Source organism: Amphiura filiformis, chromosome 2, assembly GCF_039555335.1.
Source record: "Amphiura filiformis chromosome 2, Afil_fr2py, whole genome shotgun sequence".
Taxonomy (NCBI): domain Eukaryota; kingdom Metazoa; phylum Echinodermata; class Ophiuroidea; order Amphilepidida; family Amphiuridae; genus Amphiura; species Amphiura filiformis.
The window spans coordinates 29,880,466-29,903,904 of record NC_092629.1 but is presented as its reverse complement, the minus strand read 5'-3'; the positions used below and the strand labels follow the sequence as shown (position 1 = coordinate 29,903,904).

The following is a 23,439-nucleotide window of genomic DNA, read 5'->3' as shown; positions in this document are numbered from 1 at the left end:
AACCCCCCCTATTCAGAACTCCTACCATTTTATGACCCCCCTACATATTTTCCAGCCCCCCCCACCAGAGTATTTATGAACACTCCCCAAGTAGCCAAGTCATTGTCAGGATTTGGTCGGACATCTTTGGGTAGCCGCTAGCACCAACCTGGTGCTTTGAGCGTCCAATTGTGCAAATAAAAGCCGCCTAACACCTAGAGAAGATGCAAGGACGAGGAGGGTTAATAGAATAATAGCTAATAATATATATAATGGAGATAATTCCGCAGGTAATCCCGTCGCATCTATTCATACATATAGTCCTTTTGTTCGCAAGTACATCAATGCATAGATACCGCGTGTAGTTAATCCGATTATTATGTCACTTCAACAGCGAATAGACGTACCATGCTGTGTGTTTTGTCGAAGGGAACTGTATTGTGTTATTCTTTTGTCTGCCTGTGTTTTCGCGGAAGGTGTAAAACGGGTGATGGAATGCAGTTTAAAATTTCCGCCAAGGCCGAATCATTTCACATTTTGAGTGCATTGTATATAGCCGACGGCTACCCAACTAAAGGCTGCTAGTCAGGTGTAGGAATGCGTGTATTTGGATTCGTCTATATCATAATTAATCAATAAGTATCTAGTCGTCTAAGAGTAAAAATATCAAAGACAGTCCGATAAGAAAATGGATATCCCTTTCATGTTGAATTGTTCAAAATAGCCCGAAGTTTGTTTTTGTTGGTACATATCCCCAAGCCTGATATCCTCTGTGTCGGGTCCCTGTCAGGTTGGGGACCTGACCCTATCAGGCCCCAATCAGGGCCCTGCAGGACCCTGTCATGCCTGTCAGCCCTGGCTTGATATAGAGCGCCCTCGTGATTAAAAAATGACATTTAAGCAAATGCAAATTAATTAGGGGCACATTACACCAAATCACTACAGATAATAATTATAAATGAAGTAGTAAATATTATTATAATTACCTAGCTGGGGGTTTACAACCCCCAGCTAGGGTCTGTTTTGCTATTTGTTTCTGCTTTTTCTTCTGTCAACAAATTCAAAATGCTACGAGCCTGCTACGTCACTTGCACATAGGCCTATCATGGAAGTATACTACCGGTATATGGTCAGAACAGAATACTAACAGAGAAGGTGTGCGGGGTTCAAACTTGTTCAACACAACAAACGTAATGATCAGTGGAACATTTTAGAACACTTTGCAGGGGTCAGGTCTAAGGTTATCTGAGGTCAAATCTTATAATTTCATTTTCTGGATAACATTTTGCAGGTCAGGGCTATGTTCAACTTCCCGGGCTGAATTCCAGGGGGAGGCACTCGAATATGAAAGTGATACCTGTGCCCACCAGCGTATACAAAACTAGAGGTCTATCGAAGTAGAAATTTTCAGAAAAAAGGGGTCATTTGGTGTTGGCAATGTCAAAAATGGGGTGATTTTGTATGGGAGCGCCCAAAATTTCACATCATTGAAAATCAAAAATAGCTTTTTACCCAATTTTACAGTACAAAATATACGAAACTCATTTAGTTTGCTCAAAATGTGTGTGAAGCGCGCCGAAATTTGTCAATTTTGAGGACTAAAAAGGGGGTCATTCAGTGTAGGCTACTGAAAAAACGGGTCATTGTTTGCCAAAGATACCGGGGTCTTTTCATGGGCACAATATATGGGAGTGCCCCCCAGAGTGCCCTCACCGAGGCTGAATTTATAAAGACATCCGAAATGTGCAATTTGGATGTAAAAGTAGTCTACTGTAGTAGACCATTTTAATTCATCATCCTTCTAATCCCTCTGACTATGGAAAATCCAGGCCTGTTCTGAACAGCTAGCTATGAGAAAAATCCTTTTTTTCTGGGCAGTCACTGGGGGCGTGTTGTGTTTTATGCATGGAATGTACATAAATGAATTGTTTATCAAAAAGGGAATACAGAGGAGCAGTCTAAGGTAAAAGTGCAAAACGCGCGCTTATTTTGATGAAACGTAAAGTGGAATATGACATTGCTTATAAAAGGGTAAATTAGGTAATCATTTTAAAAAGTGGTGCTTTGAACTTTGATGTATGTACATTGTTATACGTAGTGTTATGCCATATTGTTACATGTTTATAGACTCTGTATCTAGTCTGGTTGCTCTATGAAAAAGGAATTACTATCAAAACCACTAATCTTTCCAATTAGCCCCTGCTGATATAGCTTTCAACATAGTGTGAAAAGTGTGCCATAATGACCATTATTACATAACAATTTTTTATCTTTTGGCTTGTCTACTGTGGTTTATCATTGGGGTGGGCTTGTCCAGCTGGGAGTGGATTTGACCAAAGGGGGTAATTACTAGTAATAGGTCCTAGATTTTATTTTTGGGTGGGTGCGGCGTGCCGCACCCACCCTGTATTCTCTGACTATTGACCTACTTTTTCACATGCCGCAGTGTTGAGAAAATATTCGTGCTGGTTATATCCCAAACACCCACAGAGGTGATAGTTTACGGCGAGTTTTGTAATTATTACATGATTTTGATATGTAAGTAATACGATAAAGTCGTCATAGGCAGTAATGTGTTTGTATTTAAAAAAATAACAAAAATAATTATTTAAGTAATAGAAATACTATTTGGAAATTGCAGCAAGATTTGCAGATGTTTTTATTTGAACAGTACCAGTTCACCAGTTTTGCTAGTTTTCCTAATCTTTGGGCTAAATTAATAGCATCGTGAAACCAAACAGTCAATTAATTTATGTCAACATTTCCTTGTTTGACATCGCATGCAAACATTATCTTATTTACATAATGGTTTTGACCTCGAGTCATGAGTGGTGATTCATTGTTTAGGCCAAGTAAAATAAATAACGTGTATATCGTCCCCGCCCTCTCCGATTTTTGGAGATTTTCAAATATTTTAGTTATTTTTCCTATTTGCTTCCTTACTTTGTTTATAAAATTGTTGTGATGAAATGACATGTTTAGAAGTTCTTAGTTATCATTTATAAACAAATTGCAAACACTTTCTTCAAGCTAGGGGTAGGGCTTTGAAAAAAAAAAAAAAATATTAGGTGCCTCCCCGATTTTATGATGTGTTGACAAACATTTGCCATTGCAATTTTACACAGAAATGAATGGTAAAACAATAACACGATAACAAATAATAAGGACCTCCCTCACCAATTTTTGAAAAAGTCCGGACATATACATTTTTTTTACTTGGCCTTAATTGGCATACTCCTCTAAATATTTTACCGCAAAGTCCTATGGTGGAGGGCTATTTTGTTGTGTAGTCCTACAAAGGTGGGTGACTAAAAAGTAGCCTGTTGGTACATGTTTTACCGTACAGTCCTATGGTGTGGGTTTTAATTTTTTTATTTTGTTGTCCTAATTCGATTGCTCTTAGTTCGTTATTTATATAACTTCAAACACAAACCTTCTTAGGGATGCACCATTAGATTCTCAGGGTGGGGTAGGAAGTTTTTCAAAAAAAAAAAAAACTTCACCCACTTCATGAGCAAAAAAAAAACTTTCTCCACCAACTATAAAAAAATAAAAAAACTTTCCCCGACCCCAACTTCCTACCCCCCCTCTCAGTATCAAATGGTGCGTCCCTTAGTTTAATTCTTTCAATCAAAATTTCACTCCTCTGCTAATGATGACAAGTGATAATCGAAGTAATACTGCATTAGGCCAAATACAAAAATAAACATGTTTCACGTCCCCTCCCTCCTTTTTGGAGGTTTCTTCAATTATATTTTTTTATTTTGCAATTCAGTTAGGCCCTATAACTTTTTTAAAATTATGTCTAGGGAGTTGAGATGCTTTTTATAGCCTTCTCAATATACAAGAAACAATTTGGAAGGTTTCGAGATCATTAGAGGGGCCTACCCTCAGAACAACAAATAAAAAGAGGCCTCCTCCTTTTTGCAGGCATTATTGTGCACGCTAAAATAGCTCTAAATATGGGTATTTACATCGATTCTGCGATACAAAATTAAAAGGCCCCTCCTACTCCTTTTTTTTCAAAAACCTGGACGTAAAACATGTTTTTTATTTTACTTGGACTTATCAATATGGAACTACACCTTTATCTTGACAATTCATTTGCTCGCCCTATTCCTTTTAAAGGAATTTTTATTTATTGTGAACTTGACTTACTCATTCTTTCATTTCTCTTGACAATTTTTCATTTGCCCACCCTATTCCTTTTAAAGGAATTTTTATTCATAGAGCAAGAGGACTATACATGCTGCAGTACCTTAATAATTATGTATTTTTTAATACTTTTGCAGCTGTTGTTGTAATTCTTTGTGATTATTATTATTTTTTGTTTTGTTTTCTCTAAAAAAAAACATAATGACAAAAAAGTGCAAAACGCGCTTTTCAAGAAAATCATAATTATTATAATCTCATTACATTGTATTTTGTTTTCAATAGAGAAAGTATTTGGTGGTCTGCGCCCTTAAGTATCGGCGTAAATGACGTCATTGATTAAATGTCCACTTTGGTATTTTGACAAGATTCCGCTTCTTGCGAGAGAAAAATTTACACCCTAACTTATTCGATTTTTGTAACAATCAGCGAAAAACGTTGAAATCCAGTCATCATTTCAAGATAAAAATCAAGAAATTGATAATAACAACAATTATTATTCATTCGTTTCTGTCATTATTATTACTTGCTAGGAATCATAAATTTTATTACAAAAAATAAACATGATTAAAAGTAAAAAAGATACAGAGCTAGAGGGTCTTTGTAGTAATTCAAGATGTCAGCGCCCAGGAAGATGATAATTAAAGAATAACAAAAGAAAATAATGTATTTTATGTGGACTCTGCGTGACAACTGCAGGTGTTTGATGGTATTCAGGAGACTGGTGTGTGGTGATATGGATATTTTTGAAAAAAGGTAACTTTAATATTGTGCGATTTGGTGATATTTGAAGACATTCATTCATGATCATGATGATAAATGTAAAATCATGTAAGCTTAAAGGCCCATTCACTAGTGATTTGCTCATCCGGATGACCGTAAAAATCATCAAAATTCAGATTTTGGTACCTTTGTCATTGTCATAGATGTGCTAACATAGCCTGCCAGTGGTTCAGCCGAAAGCTGTGTATTTATTTTAAAGGTGAACCTCATTGAAAATAAAGTTATATATCAATGGAAAGCTTATGATGTCAGGAATTGAAGCAGAAAAGAATATTTTTTATTTGCCTAACGTACCAGGCTAGACAAAATCTCCATGCAAAGATTGGATATTGGCACCCCCTAAATTACCAAACGAAATCGTTCAAATTGGGCGCTTTCGTTGATGACGTCAGCTCGGGGACACACAGTTACTTCCGGGTTTGATTGTAAACACAATACTGTGGCATGCATTGGGCCAATGTACGAATTAAGTCATTGTCAACTTACTTTACATGAAAAATGGAAAAAGTGCTGGCCGGGGTGATTTGGGATAGGCCAAGCCATCCACGATATGCATAGGGAATATTACAGTACAGCACGAAGAGCGAAGATTAGCCGAAGAACCGGAATGAAAACAGATTGCAAAAAATAACTGCTAGTGCTACCAGTTCAGATCGTCACACCAAGTTGAGATAAACTTATCACAATGAGAAAATGAAGGAATAGAATAAGGTACATGTACAGGATTTTTTAATTATTTCTTAGCTTTACAACCGGTCATGTATGATAGGCGAACTCGTCGATACATCCCGGGAGATACATACGGGATGAACTCAGTGGCTGACTGAGTCGCGAGTGTTCGGTATCCGCGACTGTACTGTACTTGCAGACAAAATGACCGATTTGATATTCACATTCTGATATTTCCAACTTATTGCTACTTCATCAGCAAAATTTATTCCTGTAAATGTTCCAAATATCAAGGAACGATTGATCAAATCAGCTAATACACAGAGAAGTGCTCCCGGAAGACGAAGACTAGCGCTGTTTGGGTATATCCGCCTCGCAGACATCAGCTCCTGCAATTTCTTCAGTATTTCGCTACTACCATCATCCATACAACAATTACATGGATGTTTTTCTTTTTCAGTAGGGCTACATCGATTGTGCTATCATCAAGAACTGTGACAGAAATGACAATATTATAATTTAGATTTCAGAATTCCATCAAATAACGGTCTACCAAGCCTAAATTGTATTTATAAAGTATTTGTTTCTTTCAATTGTCAATTCATGGAAAGAATATTTTCCATAATGAACGATATCCGACCGGGAATGATCACGGCGCTAGATATGAAAACCTTTTATGAGCTGGATTTAATGAAATCTTTTTTGATTACTGCAAGACAATATTTTTAGAAATCAGATATTTTAAAATGAATCAAGAACAGGGAATGTCACTTGATAAGCAAGTATTTAATTTGATGTTTATATTATTATGCCATGACCGGTCACCGGTCGTAGCAAGCATTTGCGCATGGAATTGATCACAGCGCGAAATTCGAACTCAATAACCCAATGATACCCAGCCAGTTTCGACTGATTTTGTCCAAAATTACGGAAAATTTATGTGTTGACAATAATTCTATTATTTGCAACTTGAATATTCCTCTAATTTCAAGCTTAATTGCGAAAATGCATACAAAAGCAGACTTGATCACACCTGCTGCAACACACACCGCACCGCAAGTGCTATACCGGAGGACGAACTTGGCGACTCGCTGTGTTTGCGCATATCCACCTTGGTCGGGTGAATGCTATTTCTTCATCAGCAATTTACGCATCTTGTTCGGTATAAATCCATAAAAACATGAATGTTTCACTTTTTCAGTACCGTACACTGATTGTACTATCATTAAAGAATCGTGACACAAGTGACAATATTTATTCAGATTTCAGAATTCCATCTACTAAGCCTCAATTGTACTTATTTTATAATAAAGTATGTTTCTTTCAATCGTATGATTGCGTTGAAAGAATGTATTTACCGCAATGCGCTAAATATGAAAACCTTTATGGGCTGGATTTGATGAAATCGGCGGTTTTTTTAATTAATTTTTTGATTACTGCAAGACGATATTTTTAAATATCAGATATTTTCAAATGTATCAAGAATAGAAATGTCACAAACAAGTATGTAATTTGTTTTTCGATCATGTTTATTCAGTCCATGACATGAGCGGTAGCAACAAGTTTGGCGCATGGAATTGATCCCAGCGCGAAATTCAAACTCAATTACCCAATTATACCCAGCGAGTTATGACTGATTTTGTCAAAAATTTACGGAAAATTTATGTGCTGACAATAATTCTATTATTTCTAATATATATAGGAGGAACCAGCAACTTGAAGATTCCTCTAATTTCAAGCTTTATTGTGAAAATCAGACTTGCCGGGCAGCTTGCAAAGTACAGGAAGCAAGTCTTGTTTACGTGTTTCGAGTAGGATCACGTGATCTGAACCCTGAGCTTACGTCACGAGCATTCTCAAGGTCATAGACGATTGATTTGGGTGCTTTTTGGGCGCCTTAAAAAATACCAAAAATTCATTCATTTTTTTAATTTTTCAGCTTTATTGGCCATCAAAATTAAAGCCCTTGAGTAAAGAAAGCCAAAACTGAAAACATTTTTGTCATAGCACTTTCCGTAACAAAGTTACATCTTGTCAAAGATTGACTTTCATCAAAAAGATTCTGCTAGCAAAATTCCCCAAAACGGCATTTAGGGGTGTTTCTAGATCTTAGTCTCATGGCGATAGCAGCTTTTTTTAATGGAACTGCTATCAAAATCCTCTAAAATTCCATGTGCGACTTGATTATCACCATAAAAATCATATATTTGGGTCAAGTGAAGTATAGAAAACATATGTAGGTTTCCTTCACCGACCTATCCTCGAAAAAAATGCAAATTTCTATGTATTAAAATTATATGCGTTGTGTTTGGGCCCCGGTCTCGGCGAATTTCGCTGACTAGCAAATTGTGTTAACTAAGGTTTGCCTGGGATACCTAGATAATATCTGTCCATTGTATAAGACTGTTACCGCACGGCAGCTGGTGATCGTGATTTTTTTCTGAAGTTTGGCTGGTACCTACTAGCGTCATTTGCACGTGATGTGACACAGCTAAAATAATCGATCGGGGATCATTAAAACGTCAACAAATTTCAAAACACAGAAAGCAGTAAACTTAATGGCGAGCGGTCCGAATTTTGAGCCATACAAGTTTACGTGGTGAACTAGGCTTCAACTACGTCAGTACTGCTGTTTTCTTCGTTTTTTACCAAATTTGTCATTTCAAAAATACCAAATGACAATATGAATGGCATAAATCCTTCACTTTTAAGCAATTTATAAACAATTTTAATTTTTTTACACTTGCGCTGGGATCACTGAATGGGTCTTTAACTAAAGTATTAGTTTCAGATTTCCTTTTACAAATTAAGCGTACTGCTAGCCGTCCAGCGCATATTATTTTGCACAAGGTCCAATGCACACGCTTGACGTCGCGCACATATGTAACGCGTGGTGAAGCTGTCAACTCAAAGGAACCTTGGAAAAGATTAGTGCCGTACTATTACGCTGCCTTTCGTATTCGCCGGGAAGGACAATTTCGACCTCCTCGTTTGTTTACAAACAGAGAGGTAGACAAAAGGCCTGTCAAAACTGTTCCGCTTGTCCAAATACTCAAGTATCAAAAGGATGGTCCACAATAGAGTGATTCACGCAACATGAATAGGAGGATTAAAAAACTGTGAAGTAGGACCATGTGCTTCTTTTGTCCAATTTGTCATCAAGATTTCGAATGGAAACAGTTCAGACCCAGAACACGATCATGTCAGAAATTAATATTTCGTTCTGGGTCTGATTATTCGGACTAGGAAAAGATTATTTATACAGTGGAAATTCCAGTTGAATGAACACAGCCTGACATAGCATGACGATTTTTTTGCGTACACTGCGCAGCATCTTGCTAGTGAATTTTTCCATCACATATCACAGGCAATGTCGCACATATGTTATCGTCGTTGATTTCGCTGATGGATCCCGAGATTAAAAGGGGCTGTGCAATAATTAAGGGTAAAATTGGGGGCAAGCAATTTTTGGCGAGCGAAAAGGGGGGGCAAGCAATTTTTGGCGAGCCGATAGCCTGGGGGGGCAAGCGATCTTTGGCACACATTCATGGGGGTGCCTTTTAAATGAAACGCTCTAAAAAGGCAGAATCCCTGAACTTTTCATATCTGACAATGCCCCACAGTAGGCCTACAGTGTGCACCAATTTGCTGCATGAAGCGTACGGATAAAATCACATATAGCCCAAACTACCCGCAAGCTAATACTATAGCGAAGCGGAATGCGCACATCACTCAGTGCACACAATCAAAGTCTTGCTACACAAAAATCAGGATATATACTACACCCCTTGATAAATTTGTGATTATTTTTGCATTTTTCTCAAGAAATAATAATATATACACTGGTAACAAAAGTTATGTATAGGGGCAAGGAATCCAGTTAATACACTGGAATTTCAGTGACTCAAGACAAGCAGTACGTTATTTATGATAAGAAAAGAGGTAGCGATAGAATGTACATATACACATTTCTATAATGAACCACTTGTCTTGAATCACTGAAATTTTAGTGAAGTAATTGGATTCCTTTTTAACATATAACAAGATTTCAAGTATTTGAGGAACATGTTATGTACATGTACTTTGTTTCTTCACCCTGTACAAGCAGTGTCGCATAAAATTGTCTATTGTTGACCCCAAGCTGACCAAGGCCCGTCGTGTACTGACGGCCCAAGATGAACCGATGGTCATGATGGGGGGCAGCAGGCACCGAAGCCACCGATTCCCCCCACTGGCTACGCGGTAACGCCACTGGCACTGGATAGCAAAGTGCCTTTGGCAGTGGAGTAGATTTCTTTTTGACATTTGGGGGATGGGGTTGGAAAAAATTTCTTGAAGTATAGTGAATCCAACACGTTTTGGCGACATAGTAAGTTTATTGTACAAATGCACGCGAAGCCCATGAAAAATTTTGCCATTTTGAAGCTAAACTGATGAAATCTGGTGCAAAAGTGACATATTAAAATTCGCACGAAGCGCACAAAAATTTACTATTATAGGGCTAAAATGGCCAGATATAAGGTTAATTTGGCCAGAAACCCACATACAGGTCTCAACATTGGGGGGATGATCGACCACCCCCCCCGGCAAAATATGGGGGGATTTATCCCCCCATCCCCCGGGATCTACGCCTATGGCCTTTGGCATAAAAGACCCTTTCAGTGATCCCAGCGAAAGTGCAAACAAATTAAAATTGTACATAAATTGCATAAAAGTGAAGGATAAGTCTTTAGAATTGTCATTAGGTATTTTGAATTGAAAAAAATTGGCAAAAATGAGGAAAACAGCAGTATTGACAAAGTTGATGCCCCATTCAAATGTACATACATTGTATAGCTAATTTATTTACTCACTGTCAGTATATAAGTTACAGATTCATGAAAAAATGTCTTACTTTGTCTTAAGTATAAAAACAGGAAAATATGTTCCAACTGACCAGTGGGGAACCAAAAGATGGATCCAAAAAGGATACTACAGTGTCACACTAGCAATGGATAAAATCAAAAACAGGAAAAATATGACACAACATCCAATGGGGGAGTAACACAAGACATATAATCAAAGTTAAAAACCTTTGTCTTACATAGGGTGGTTCTTAATTTTCAAAAGTCTGAAATACCTTGCTCCCACCCCTTCAAATGGTGATCCTGGATGAAAAACTTATTCTCTGAAATTTTCAGAAATATTGAATATGATTTAGAGGTAGCTCAAGAGCCCGCAATGTGGCCGCGACTTAGCCGAATTTTAGTTGTCGGACATTTTTGAGCAAGTTTACAAGGGTCTATTTTCAAAATAAAGTGTTTCTTGATACCCAGTCTTTGTAATTGCATTAACAATAACTAATTTAACATACAAATAGCAAAAGATGTCTTGTATTTACATCCATTGTGATTATAAACCAGACCAAAAATGGCATTTTGTGCCACGCAATGCTACAATACTGCCCGTCAGCCTTTTTGAGCAATTATGAGGGCCACTAGTTTTAAAAAAGAGAATATCATGATGCTCAAAACTTTGTAATTGCATTAACTTAAAAGTACTTAAACATATAAATAACAAAAAATATCTTGTATTGTCATTCATTATTGTTTTAAACTCAACCAAATATAGTACTTTGTGACATGAATACCCCCAAAAACTATGTATCGGCCATTTAGGGCAATTTTACAAGGGTCTATTTTCAAAACGCAGTGTCTCTTGGTACTGAATCTTTGTAATTGCATTATTAAATTTTACAATAAGTAGTTTTACACATTTAAGCTCTAGATGTCTTGTTATTACTTCCATTATTGTTTTAAGATAAACCAAATATGGTACTTTGTGCCATTTAACCCCGAAATAATGTGTGTCAGCTCAGTCGGCCATTTTGTGCAATTTTACAAGGGTCTATTTTCAAAACACAGTGTCTCCTGATACTAAATCTTTGTATTTGCATTTACAGTAACTAGTTGAACACATATTATAGATGTCTTGTATTTACTTCCATTATTGTTTTCAAATGTGGTACATCATGTACATGTACTTTGTGACATTGCGTGTCAGTTGGCCATTTTGAGCAATTTTACATGGGCCTATTTTCAAAACAGAGTGTCTCTTGATATTAAATGTTTGTAATTGCATTGAGAGAAACAGTTCCACATATTTTTTAACAAAATATTGTTGTATTGACTGCCATTGCTGTTTTTATTCTAATTCTAAATGTATTAATTGTTGTGGTCGTTGCGATAGATACAATGTAGGTTGTATGTTTACAGGTAAGTTCTAGGCACTTTTTTATTGTCATTCCCCTCTTACCATGCTTACAAAGGTCATTACCCCTCATCACCGCGAGTTACTTGAGCTCTCTATCATCTTCCTTTGAGGCTTTCCCCCTCATGATACCTACTTCATGAAACCAGGTCCCTTGAATCACACATATTCGATGGCCAAGATCATTTTACTCATTGGATGTTCCAAGGGCAAAAATTCAAACTGACACACTATGACAGTCATGTATGAGGAGAAAGGCATTCAGGAGTTTTTCCATATTTTCTGTGGCTTTAAAGCATGGTTCAATGCACCCCTAGTAGCCTGTGCTCCACATAATGATATCCAGCTAATTGCAGGCTTATGAAGACAACCATCATGTTTTTACAAACATATAGCACACAATCTGACAATGAAGTCCAGCTGTAGTTCCTGCTTCAAGTTGTATCTGAGAGAGCATCAGCACCAGTTTGCTAGTCAACCTTGGCAGATTCTTAGTTTAATGAAAGCAACTAAGGGGAATCTTTTGTTATAAATATGTTGAACAAGTTGCTGCTAATGCAATTACAAAGATTTATTATCAAGAGACACTCTGTTTTGAAAATAGGCCCCATTATGTAAAGCTCAAAATGGCTATTACTGACAAACAGTTTTTGGGCCATGGCACAAAGAATCATATTTGGTTGATCTTAAAACAATAATGGAAGTAAATACAAGACATCTAGTACTATAATATGTGTTCAACTAGTTACTGTAAATGCAAATACAAAGATTTAGTATCAGGAGACACTGTGTTTTGAAAGTAGACCCTTGTAAAATTGCTCGAAATGGCCGATTGACACGCAGTATTTCGGGGTCAAATGGCACAATGTACCATATTTGGTTGATTTTAAAACAATAATGGAAGTAAAAACAAGGTTTCTAATGCTATATATGTGTTAAACTACTTAATGTTAATGCAATCACAAAGATTCAGTACCAAGAGACACTGTGTTTTGAAAATAGACCCTTATAAAATTGCCCAAAATGGCGATACACAGTATTTTCGGGTATTCATGTCACAAAGTACTATATTTGGTTAAGTTTAAAACAATAATGAATGACAATACAAGATATTTTATGTTATTCATATGTTTAAGTAGTTAATGTTAATGCAATTACAAAGTTTTGAGCATCATGATATTCTCTTTTTTAAAACTAGTGGCCCTCATAATTGCTCAAAAAGGCTGACGAGCAGTATTTTAGCAGTGCGTGGCATGAAATGCCATTTTTGGTCTGGTTTATAATCACAATGGAAGTAAATACAAGACATCTTTTGCTATTGGTATGTTAAACTAGTTATTGTTAATGCAATTACAAAGACTGAGTATCAAGAAACACATGATTTTGAAAATAGACCCTTGCAAACTTGCTAAAAATGTTCGGCGACTAAATTTCGCCAAATCGGCCACATTGAGGGCTCTTGAGCTACCTCTAAATCATATTCAATATTTCTGAAAATTTCGGAGAATAAGTTTTTCATCCAGGATCACCATTTGAAGGGGTGGGAGCAAGGTATTTCAGACTTTTGAAAATTAAGAACCACCCTAATGTATACATGGCTTTTGGCTGAACCACTTACAGGCTATGTTAACATCTGTGATAATAAAAAAGGTACCAAAACCTGAATTTTGATGATTTTTACGTTGCTGTATTTGCAGATATACATGATGCTTTACCAGATTCCTTCAAGACTGACAAGACAAGACAAGATTATTCCAGGGACACCTACCGATATCTTCTCACAATGCATAGGTCTGGAATACTGGCAGGTCTTCTGTTCATCAGTCTCTGTTTTCTACTTGTGCAAGTCTATTTATATGCTATCTCACTACGAAGTTTGAAACATCAGGTACATGTATGTTGGCAGTACAGTAGATCTTGACCTTGTCTCCTAAAAAATTTACTTTGTATTTGGCCCGGTAGGGCGATTCCCTGGCAGGGAGGGACGCGTAGCACCGTTACCACCAGTACAAATTACCCCCTTTCGCAGTCAATTTCAAGGACAAATCATGAAATTTTACCCCCTTTTTTACTCCAAAACAAGGACAAAATGGTACTCTAAAACACCCCTATTTTTTTAGATTCCGAGGACACATTTGAAATTTTGACCCCATTTCAACATTTCAAGGATGAGGCCAGCTATCCACAGGATCGGGAGAAAATGATAAGAACCCCTTTTTTTCAATTTCACAGACATTTGTGCGACAAAACACCCTATTTTTCCAATTTTACGGACAATTTTGTCCGCGGACAAGCCCTAAAAATGACCACCTTTTCCGTGATTTTGGTAACGATCGTGCGGTCAGTATTGCAAGTTGAGAGACCCCACTGGGGTACTAAGTATTTGGTCACATGATAAAGAGTTAGTGGACTAGGGCAAAGATCCAGGTTGCTGCAATATGGGGTTTTCATTGATTTTAAGTAAATTTGTTGAACCATGCCGTGCTTAAAATGTTTGGAGCGATTGCCGAATAGGGTGCAACTCTACTAGTCTTATTACAAGACTGCCCTACCCCAACCCTAAACCCTAACCCTAAACTCTGTAAATGAGGACTGGACTCAAGTCTAGCAGTAGGGCTAGCAGTATTCAGTAATTGTACCAAATGTTTAAACTGGTGGTGTGTGTGTAGGGGGGGGGGTCTGTCAGGAAGCTTGATTGTGTTTTGTTCCAACACTCAAAAATATTTTATGTCAGGTGGTTTGAGAAGAACTTGAACTTGTGACTAGAAACACATTGTTGTTTTCGTCCTGCCTAATGAATATCATGTCTGCCAATAAAAAACAATGGATGGTAAAATGATTGATAGTGTCACAGACCAGGGGTTTGGGAAAATTGATTAAAAGTCGGACTTGGTGAGAAACCTGAAAAAAAAACCAATTTCGTAACAATAGTATATGTATATTTCTTATCTATTTTCTTACAGGGTTTCACAAGGAAGATTAGTACGAAGGGGCTGAATGCATACGTAAGTTTGGATAATTTCTTTAATAGTGAAAATGTCAGAATGGGCACTTTATCAAGTGCTTTGAGCACAAAAAAGTTACTGGCAAAATCAGGCTGAGTTAGAAAGGCTACCATTTATAGTTGACTTTGTAAACTGGCTGTCATGCCGCTTGCCACTTGGTCACCACTAGAGTTTCTGTTATGACTGCAGCAGCGTTCGATTTACCTGGTGTAGCAGAGCAAAATGCTCTCCATTTTAGACAACATGCTATACAAATGTCAGCTTGTATAGCAATTTTTTACAATGTAAACATGCTAGTATCATAAGAACATCACCTAAATGTTTATGCTGAAATTGCTATGCAAATTTGTCAAAGTTAATCGAACCCTGCTCTGCATTGACATAAATATTACCATTGGCGGCATGATCAGAGGGGGGCAAAATCAACCAATTTTGCGCAAAATTGCCGCAAAATGTGGAAATTTTACGTAATTTGGGGGTTTGCCTCAAAAGTGGGGGGGGGGTGGCAAATTGGGGGCAAGAAAAATATTTGGGGGGGCAAATGCACCCCTAAGCGCCGCCACTGGGCATGATACTATGAAACCAGCATAAGGTTTAATGCACAACTTTTTTAATAACGCTCTTAATAGGATCAGACCAAAAATTGACAAGTATCTGAGAACAAATCACAATGGATTTAGAGTTGCTAGAACGAATGTTGGGCACATCCTTGCACTACGTAGGCTGATTGAAGTGTATGTCCTACAATAACAGGAGAAAGCCCATCACAACAAGTGAAGGTGTAGCACTAGAGGAGGTCGATGATTTCAAATATCTAAGGCGCTTGGATGAAAAGCACAGAAAGGAATGTGAAGTTACATGAAAGCAGCAGCATGGAGGGCATACAGCAAACAAAATCTGGAAGGCAACTCTTACCAAGAGTTGCAAACTTTGAATCTTTACTGCAACAGTGGAGTCTGTGCTGCTTTATGGATGTGAAGCGTGGACCACCACCCCTAAACTTGTGAAGGGGTTGGATGGCTGTTATACCTGTATGCTAAGAACTGTTCTGAATGTGCATTGGAAGGAACATGACAAATGCACACCAATATGGAGATTGGAGATCTTCCAAAAATAAGCCACAAGATCAGGGAAAGAAGAATCTGGTTCATTGGATACCCAACCACGGGAGGCGGAAACCTGGAAGACCTGCTCTGACCTACATGGACATTTTGAAAGATAGACAGCAATGGAGGACAGGAAGTTGTGGAAAGCCATTACAGTTCGAGGACAACACTCGAATTAAGCAAGCAGATATTTGAATCCCTTGGGTACTATCAGCCAAGTTATCAGAACTTGGCCGATTGGTTACAAAGAGGGTTATATCATGTATTGAGCCAATCAGAGATATGATAACAGTAGTCAGTAGGGCTGAAGGAGATTAAACTTAAAATTGCTGAGAGTTTTGCTAAGAGATCACTGATTATAGACAACAGCATGGCCCAGCAGATAAGGTCTTTGCCTCTGGTGTAAGAGGACCCTAGTTCAATTCGGTGAAGGCAAATATCAAAAATGTATGATTTTGATTTAAACTATTAATTTCTACCTCAGAATTTTCATATGGTACTCCATCTTTCATCAGCGAGTGAGTGACTGTATCAGGTCGTGATCTTTTTTACCTTTGACCTGATAACAAACTCGTAGACTCCTGGAAGTTTGAACCGGCCCCCGTCTTTGTTGAGAGATGGTTGGTTGGCTTTGATGTGAACTGTATTATCCTGCAGTCTTTCAATTTTAAGCATTTGAATTGTGGGGAAGATGCAGTGAATGACAGACCTCACAGCCAGTTCATATCAAGGTAATGCCTGGCTGTCTGTACACCTTACCCTGAGCAACAGTGTCTGACATTGAATGATTGTCCCAGGTTAAAATAAGAAATTGAAAAAAAATATCTGAAAGCTCTATTTTGATTACTCAGATGATTATTTCACATAATTAGGGCACTATCAGAAAGTCAGTAGCGCTTATCAGGTTAAAACATGCTTGTTCTTTTCCTTATTTTTCCAGAAAACCACCAAGGAGTTTCTTCTTATTGCTGCTAAATATAACACCCCACTTTTTGTTATGGACCATGATATATTAGAAGCCCTGGTGCAATACAGAGTGGGCCCCCCTGGAGAGACCAACACTACCTTAGGACGCTGCAAATATCTATGCTACAATAACAGTATTAGGACATTTGGTGTGTTGGATATCAGGTGGATAACAAAGGTAGGTGGCTGTTCCAATTGAAATCTGCCATGCCCCTGGGGAAGATTGAAGAAAAGTCTTCCACAGAGGGAGCATGTTTTTCAAATGGAATTGGCTAGGGTTAATCATTTTGAAACCCATACTCCCCCTGTATATGGCATTACCTGTATCTTCCCAACTGGAGTGAGTATAATATGTATATCAAATGGAAGTTACTAAATTGTCTGTTCTATCCTCTGTGGAAGATGTTAGCTAAATCTTCAACAGGGGAGTATTAATAGCCTACAGGGTGTATCAAAGTGATAGGAACTCATCAATATTCAGTGAGCATGGCCAAGACTCTCACAAGAAAATGCAGCATAATTTCCACCTGATTTATAGATTTATGTAATAGAAGGTTATAAAACAAGAGGATCTAATGTTGAATTTGGATAAAGTAGACATTTCATTAGACAGCAATAATTTTGATACAGCCTGTACAGTGATTATACAGCTTACTTATAGATGCGCTGAATCTAGCCCTAGGCGTCAACATAAAAAATCCAAGTTTTGAGTTATTTTCTCAAAATATCAAGAGCTATCTTAAGAAGCACTGAACCAACACCAGGCTTGTTTGTACTCTTTTTAATGCATTTTTCATGCCGGTTCCAAATATGGTCATGACAATTTACAATTATGACATTTTTGAATTTTTTAAACTTGTCATCTGTAGTCGACATCCGTGTGGAGAGAGTAAATCAAGTCTTGTTCAATCAGCTAATTCTGTGTACACAGCTTGAATGAAGGATATACCATTTGTATGGGCGATGTGCGCAGTGTTGCAGTGTGGATGGTCATCATGTCAAAATCTATTAAAAAATTACCTCTTACAATTATATTATGTGTCCTTTTTTTGCAGGGTTTTCTGAAAGACTTGAAATCATCAGGATTTCGGAGCACCCTCATAGTCGGCCCTGATCCGCGGCACATGTCCACACAGTACCTGTCCCCACCGAACACACCTTTTCATTATTTATTTGAATCTCAGTACAAAACTTATATACATCTCATAGTGTTTTATGAGAGAAGAACTAGTTATTTATGGCATGGGCCAATACAAAGAACTGATTTGATTGAGGAGCCGTCGGGAAACTGGGAACCAGTATGGCCATTGCTACAGTTTGGGAGAGAGTTTGCTGGTGCCTATGCAAAGTAAGTGTACAAAGCATATACATGTAGGTTTTAAACTTCATTGGTTGATTGATTGACAGTTGCTAGGGAATTTGGTACACATAGTAATGCTTAGCCTAAAATTTACGTACGTATGCACAACAACATTGTAAAACAGACTTATCTAATATTTTGATTGATAGTTGCTGGGCAGTTTGGAACACCAAATTGTTCCAAGATGGCGAACATTGACTGCCATTAATTTGGACCTTTTTTGGCAAAAATACAGCTTATAGCAAATGTCAACATAGGGGCACCGGTTCAAATATTTTCCTAGCATATTGAGCTACATGTAACACCTCAGCTACTTGGGTTTTTCAAAATATGATAGTAATGAAAAGAATTAAATGACCAAATCTACGTAATTTTTTAGTTATTTAGATTTTATTTACAGAAAAGCAAAAATATATATGCATCACCTCTTCCACAAGTCAATCTCTTACACAAGACATACCACCACAAGCATGATTGCGCATTGAGCATGTGACTGACTTCATTTGCGCAAAGGTGTGGCTTATCCTATAGTATATTATTACTTGAGAATCCTTGTCTTTACCCTTGCATTTTAGAATGGAATTCACTCTCATCCATGTGGATCGTCTCAACATTCTGGTCCCCAAATTTCCGGCATCTTTTCTCAACCAGGTTCCTCAATCTCAATTTATAGAGTGCAATTTTCGACAGGCCTACAACTTTGCCGCTGTTAATGGCATGGACAACTCACCGGAGGCCAAGGATTTCCGAGTTAAGGCCCGGGAGGTGCTGGTGCGCGGTAAGAGGGCGCTAGATGATATAGGAGTTCGGTTTTGGTTGAGTAGTGGCACCTGTTTAGGTAAGTACAGGGCTTGAAATAGACTTGTAGCTGTAGGCAATATGGTGTGCAGGCCTAAGTCTAAATGGAACTACTAATATGTTCATTCCATTTGAAATTCATATTCCCCCTGTGGAAGATATTTCCAAAATATTCCACAGGGGGAGTGTGGATTTTACACGGAATACCCTATTATCACATACATGTACATGTAATCAATTGTGTTGATCATATTGATGGTGTAGTTAGATAAAATACTTTGGACATAAAATCTCTGATAATCTCTATAACTAACTTTTATAATGCTATTGCATGTATTGCAGATGTGTATTTAAGTATTTAAATATTTATTTTATACACTAAGTTAATTACTTTTCCTACACTTCCAGGGTGGTTCAGAGAGTGCAATATAATACCCCATGGTCTAGATGTAGATTTTGGTATATGGATCACAGATTATAATTCTAAGATCGTCTCAGCAATGGAATCTCATGGTTTACAACTCAAACTTGAATTTGGCAAGGCAAGAAAAAATAAAATCATTATTTCATTTCATTTCATTTCATTTCAAGTTTATTTATACATGTGACAGCCCTGATCAGCCTTTTTTTGCTGAGCTAGTTTTCCCTGGGGCCGTGTTGCTACAGAAGCAAGTTTTGGATCAGGGAAGACGAGAGTATATTAACTCATTCATAAAAGTGCACTTTGAAATATGGACGAAGAATATAAAATTAGTCTAAGCTTGTTTCAGCAATGGAATTGTATTGACAACAGCATGCTGGTACTGGACAAGTGCAAATTTTCACACTTCATTGATTTTCACGCTTTGGCGAAGTGCAAAATATTAATCGTCCAAAAATGTAAACAATTGTTGTTGTTGTTTTGGGGTTTTTTTCTGGGGGGGGGGGCAAAACATAATGTAATGTAATGCTTAGCACCATTAAAACAGTTTGTAATTAAAATATCCAAATGACCATGTCATTTTTTTTTCTTTTTCAGGTGGAGGATAGTTACGAATTATCTTTCGTACGAGGCAATATAAAATTAGATGTGTTTTTCTTCTATGAAGAGTATGATCACATGTGGAATGGTGGCACAGAATACAGAAATGGCAACAAATATAAGTAAGTTTGGTATACCCAAAGAAAATGCTATTCCAGTTGAAATTCATACACCCCCTATGGAAAACATGATCTTAATCTCCCACACAGGAGACGCAGATTTCAAATGGAGTTGCCTATTCAGGTAATTCCATTTGTAATTCACACCCCCTGTGTGGAATATTAAGGCCATATCTTTCATAGGGGAGTGTGGATTTCAACTGGAATAGCCCAATCCGCCATATTGGTTTGTCATGTGTGGATACCAAAATAGTGCACCTCTGCCTTGTTTTGACATGGATAGCGGGCGGTGACTGAAAAAGTGAAATCACTTGGCCGCCATTTAGGTTAATGCAAAAATAAAATTTCACCTCACTGATGAGTAAAAAAAAATCCCCTACCCAACTCTGTATTAAGGTATACATTAAAATTGAAATTCACTGCCGCAGGCGGCGTAAAAAGTAAGTTCAAATCGTCCTCCAGAAGACATGCAAATACATGGAGTACAAAAGAATCAATACCACAAACTGGTGATTGGTAGTGTACTCACTGACCTCTACCATATTGGTGAGGGCAAAAAGCCATAGTCAGTGGTTTTAATCGGCAACTATCCTATTACGTGCGAGCCCGCTATCCATGTGTAGAGGTCAGTGGTTTTGACAAAAGCCAATATGAAACCATCATTTGCATAAAGCTTGCGCATTACAAAGGTTTGTATGCAGTTCTTGGTGCTACAGGGATTTGCCCCCCCATATTTTTATTGCCCCCCACACTTTTGAGGCAAAAACCCCAAAATTACGTAAATCTCCACTTTTTGCAGCAATTTTGCGCAACATTTGTCGATTTTGCCACCCCCCCTCTGAAATTCACTTTTCCCCAATGCCCCCCCTGAAGAAAATTCCTGGTGATGCCACTATTGGAAGGTGCTGTCGGCCTGATGCCGTGTAGCACTTAGTGTGGGTTCCCAGCCCAACACATTACACAGAGAACGCAAACAAGCATATACTTAAAATCAAAGTTTAAGATCATGGCAAAATAATCAGGAGAAACACAATTTTGTGTCCTAACTGCATGATTTGGTATTCTTTTCCTTTTCTAAAATTAGATACGATTTTCCTAAATTCACGCTCTGCTGGACGGAGTTTGTTGGCGTCAGAGTGCGAGTACCCTGTGAAACTCAAAGCTACATTGAAGCCAATTATGGCAAGGACTGGGATAGGAAAGTTAAACACTGGAATTGGAAAGAGAGTCCTCCCAATGTAAGGCCCAATGGACAGTGGGATGCTGAAGAAATGCAACAAGTGGTGAAGGTATTTTAGAAACACCGTGAAGTGGTGTACAGACTCTTGAGATTTGATCTTGAAACACTATGGAAATGGGTCCAATTTGATACAATTGCAAGTTTACCCAATGAGGGGATTGTATTTGAGAAACACTATGGAAGTGGTCTAGAAATACTATGGATTTGGTGTATAAACTATATGGATTGTTTCTGGTCTAGAGACTCTGCAGAATCTATCTAGAAATATTGTGGATTTGCTCTATAGAAACACTATGAAAATGGGTATAATTGACCTTTTCAGTAAATCTCATAATTCATTGCGGTTAGACCCGAGATGTCGTCATTTGACATCACGCTATGCCCACATTGTTTAGCGAACATTGTTACTATGCATTGCACGTCAGCTTGACATCAAATGATGACATCTGGGGTGTAACTGCAATGATTATGGGATTTACCGAAAAGGTCAATTTGAAAAAATTACAGGTTTGCCACATGTGGTTTAAGTATTTTAGAAACACTATCGAAGTTGTCTATAGAAACACTATATAGTGGATATTATCTAGAAATAAGTCTAATTTTATAGAAACACTACATTACACAGGGTTTGCCTATGATCTACCTACATTATAGCTATACTGCCATGCAGCATCAAGTATAATTATGTAGTTTTGCACCTGCTGTCTGGTTTAATAAAGCAAGAATCTAATTTTTTGAATAGTGAATAATATATACAAACCATAGAATTCCATTTACAAGCATAATGCCTAATGAGGTTTTTTTTTGATGAAAGAGATGAAATGCACCCTCCCTCCACAAAAACATTACAATACGCGGATTTAGGGTTTCTCTAGCGGAAGTCAATTTGTGCCAAAATTCCTTCCAACAATGCAATATGCATATTGCATAACAAAGACTATTGATTAACCTCCAAACTGTATCTATTGTTATGCAAAAGCGTTTATTGCATTGTGGGAAGGAATTTCGCACAAATTGACTTCCGTAGAGAAACCCTAAATCCGCTGTATTGGTCTTACAATAATAATAGCTTGTACTGCTGCCTGTATTAGTTGCTCAGTGCCCAGACTCCAAATAATGTATTTGTTTAGGTAGTCTGCCTTTAGTCTCTTTCATCAAAAAAGAAACATTTAGAGGCATATTATGCTTGTAGATGGAATTCTACAGTATGTGAAAAAGTCCTCTGAACATAGAGGCATATAAATAATATGTGAGTGTGTGAAGATCCTCTAGGAACACAGATATCTAAAGTAAGAATTCCAATTGAATAAACGCAGCTTTCAATAGCGTGATGATTTTTTGTGTACGCTGTGCGATGTACGCCAGCGTGTGCGACTGTGCGTGAGTAACGCGGTAGTGAATCCTAACCATGCCAACACACTCATGATTGGTTAGCATTGTATCCAAGGTCGTGCTTTCGCGTTGTAGTTTGAAATATGTGATATACGATCGCGGTTGTATCGAGTACAGCTGTTGAAAGCTGCGTTCATTCAATTGGAATTCTTACTATAATGTAGAAATGCTGCACGTAGATCAATGTGTAGTGAATTTGAATGTCAAAAAAAAGTTTATTTATGAAGGCATGTTATGTGTACTTGGTAAAACACAAGATATGGTAGAATTTGGAACATTATGATTCATAAAGTGCTTGCAGTAACAATATATATATATTACAGTAGCTTCCAAAGAAGTACATCTATCGCTCTGATTGCCGCGCATGCATTGTTAATGAGTGACATACATTGTACATGTATGCCTGAATTTGATAAGTGCCACTTCGCTCCAATCGCTTCTTTGATGCGTAATCGGCCAATCAGATAACCGGTCTGATTGCCATACGATTGAATTAGCCAATCAGAACCACACTTTAGTGTTTAAGCTGTATGTGTATGCTCTCAAAATGTAAACAAACGCCGTTCTTCTCTGCCAGCAAATGTAATGCACAACAATCTC

At 37.6% G+C, this 23,439-nt stretch overlaps 1 protein-coding gene across 2 annotated transcripts; it reads left to right on the top strand.

The window, feature by feature from the left end:
• Positions 1–4,732: 4,732 nt before the first annotated feature.
• LOC140146069 (ribitol-5-phosphate transferase FKTN-like) lies at positions 4,733–22,427 on the top strand. 2 transcript variants are annotated; one of them, XM_072167815.1, is made up of 9 exons: positions 4,733–4,887; positions 13,530–13,726; positions 14,796–14,837; positions 16,884–17,087; positions 17,965–18,257; positions 18,845–19,107; positions 19,476–19,609; positions 20,086–20,210; positions 21,292–22,427. In XM_072167815.1, exons 2-9 carry the CDS (start codon positions 13,616–13,618, stop codon positions 21,503–21,505), a joined length of 1,386 nt encoding a protein of 461 aa, XP_072023916.1. In that variant the 5' UTR covers positions 4,733–4,887; positions 13,530–13,615; the 3' UTR covers positions 21,506–22,427. The 2 variants fall into 2 exon arrangements, with proteins under 2 accessions (XP_072023916.1, XP_072023917.1); XM_072167816.1 differs by having other exon boundaries at positions 13,530–13,720; positions 21,292–22,426.
• The last annotated feature ends 1,012 nt before the right edge of the window (positions 22,428–23,439 follow it).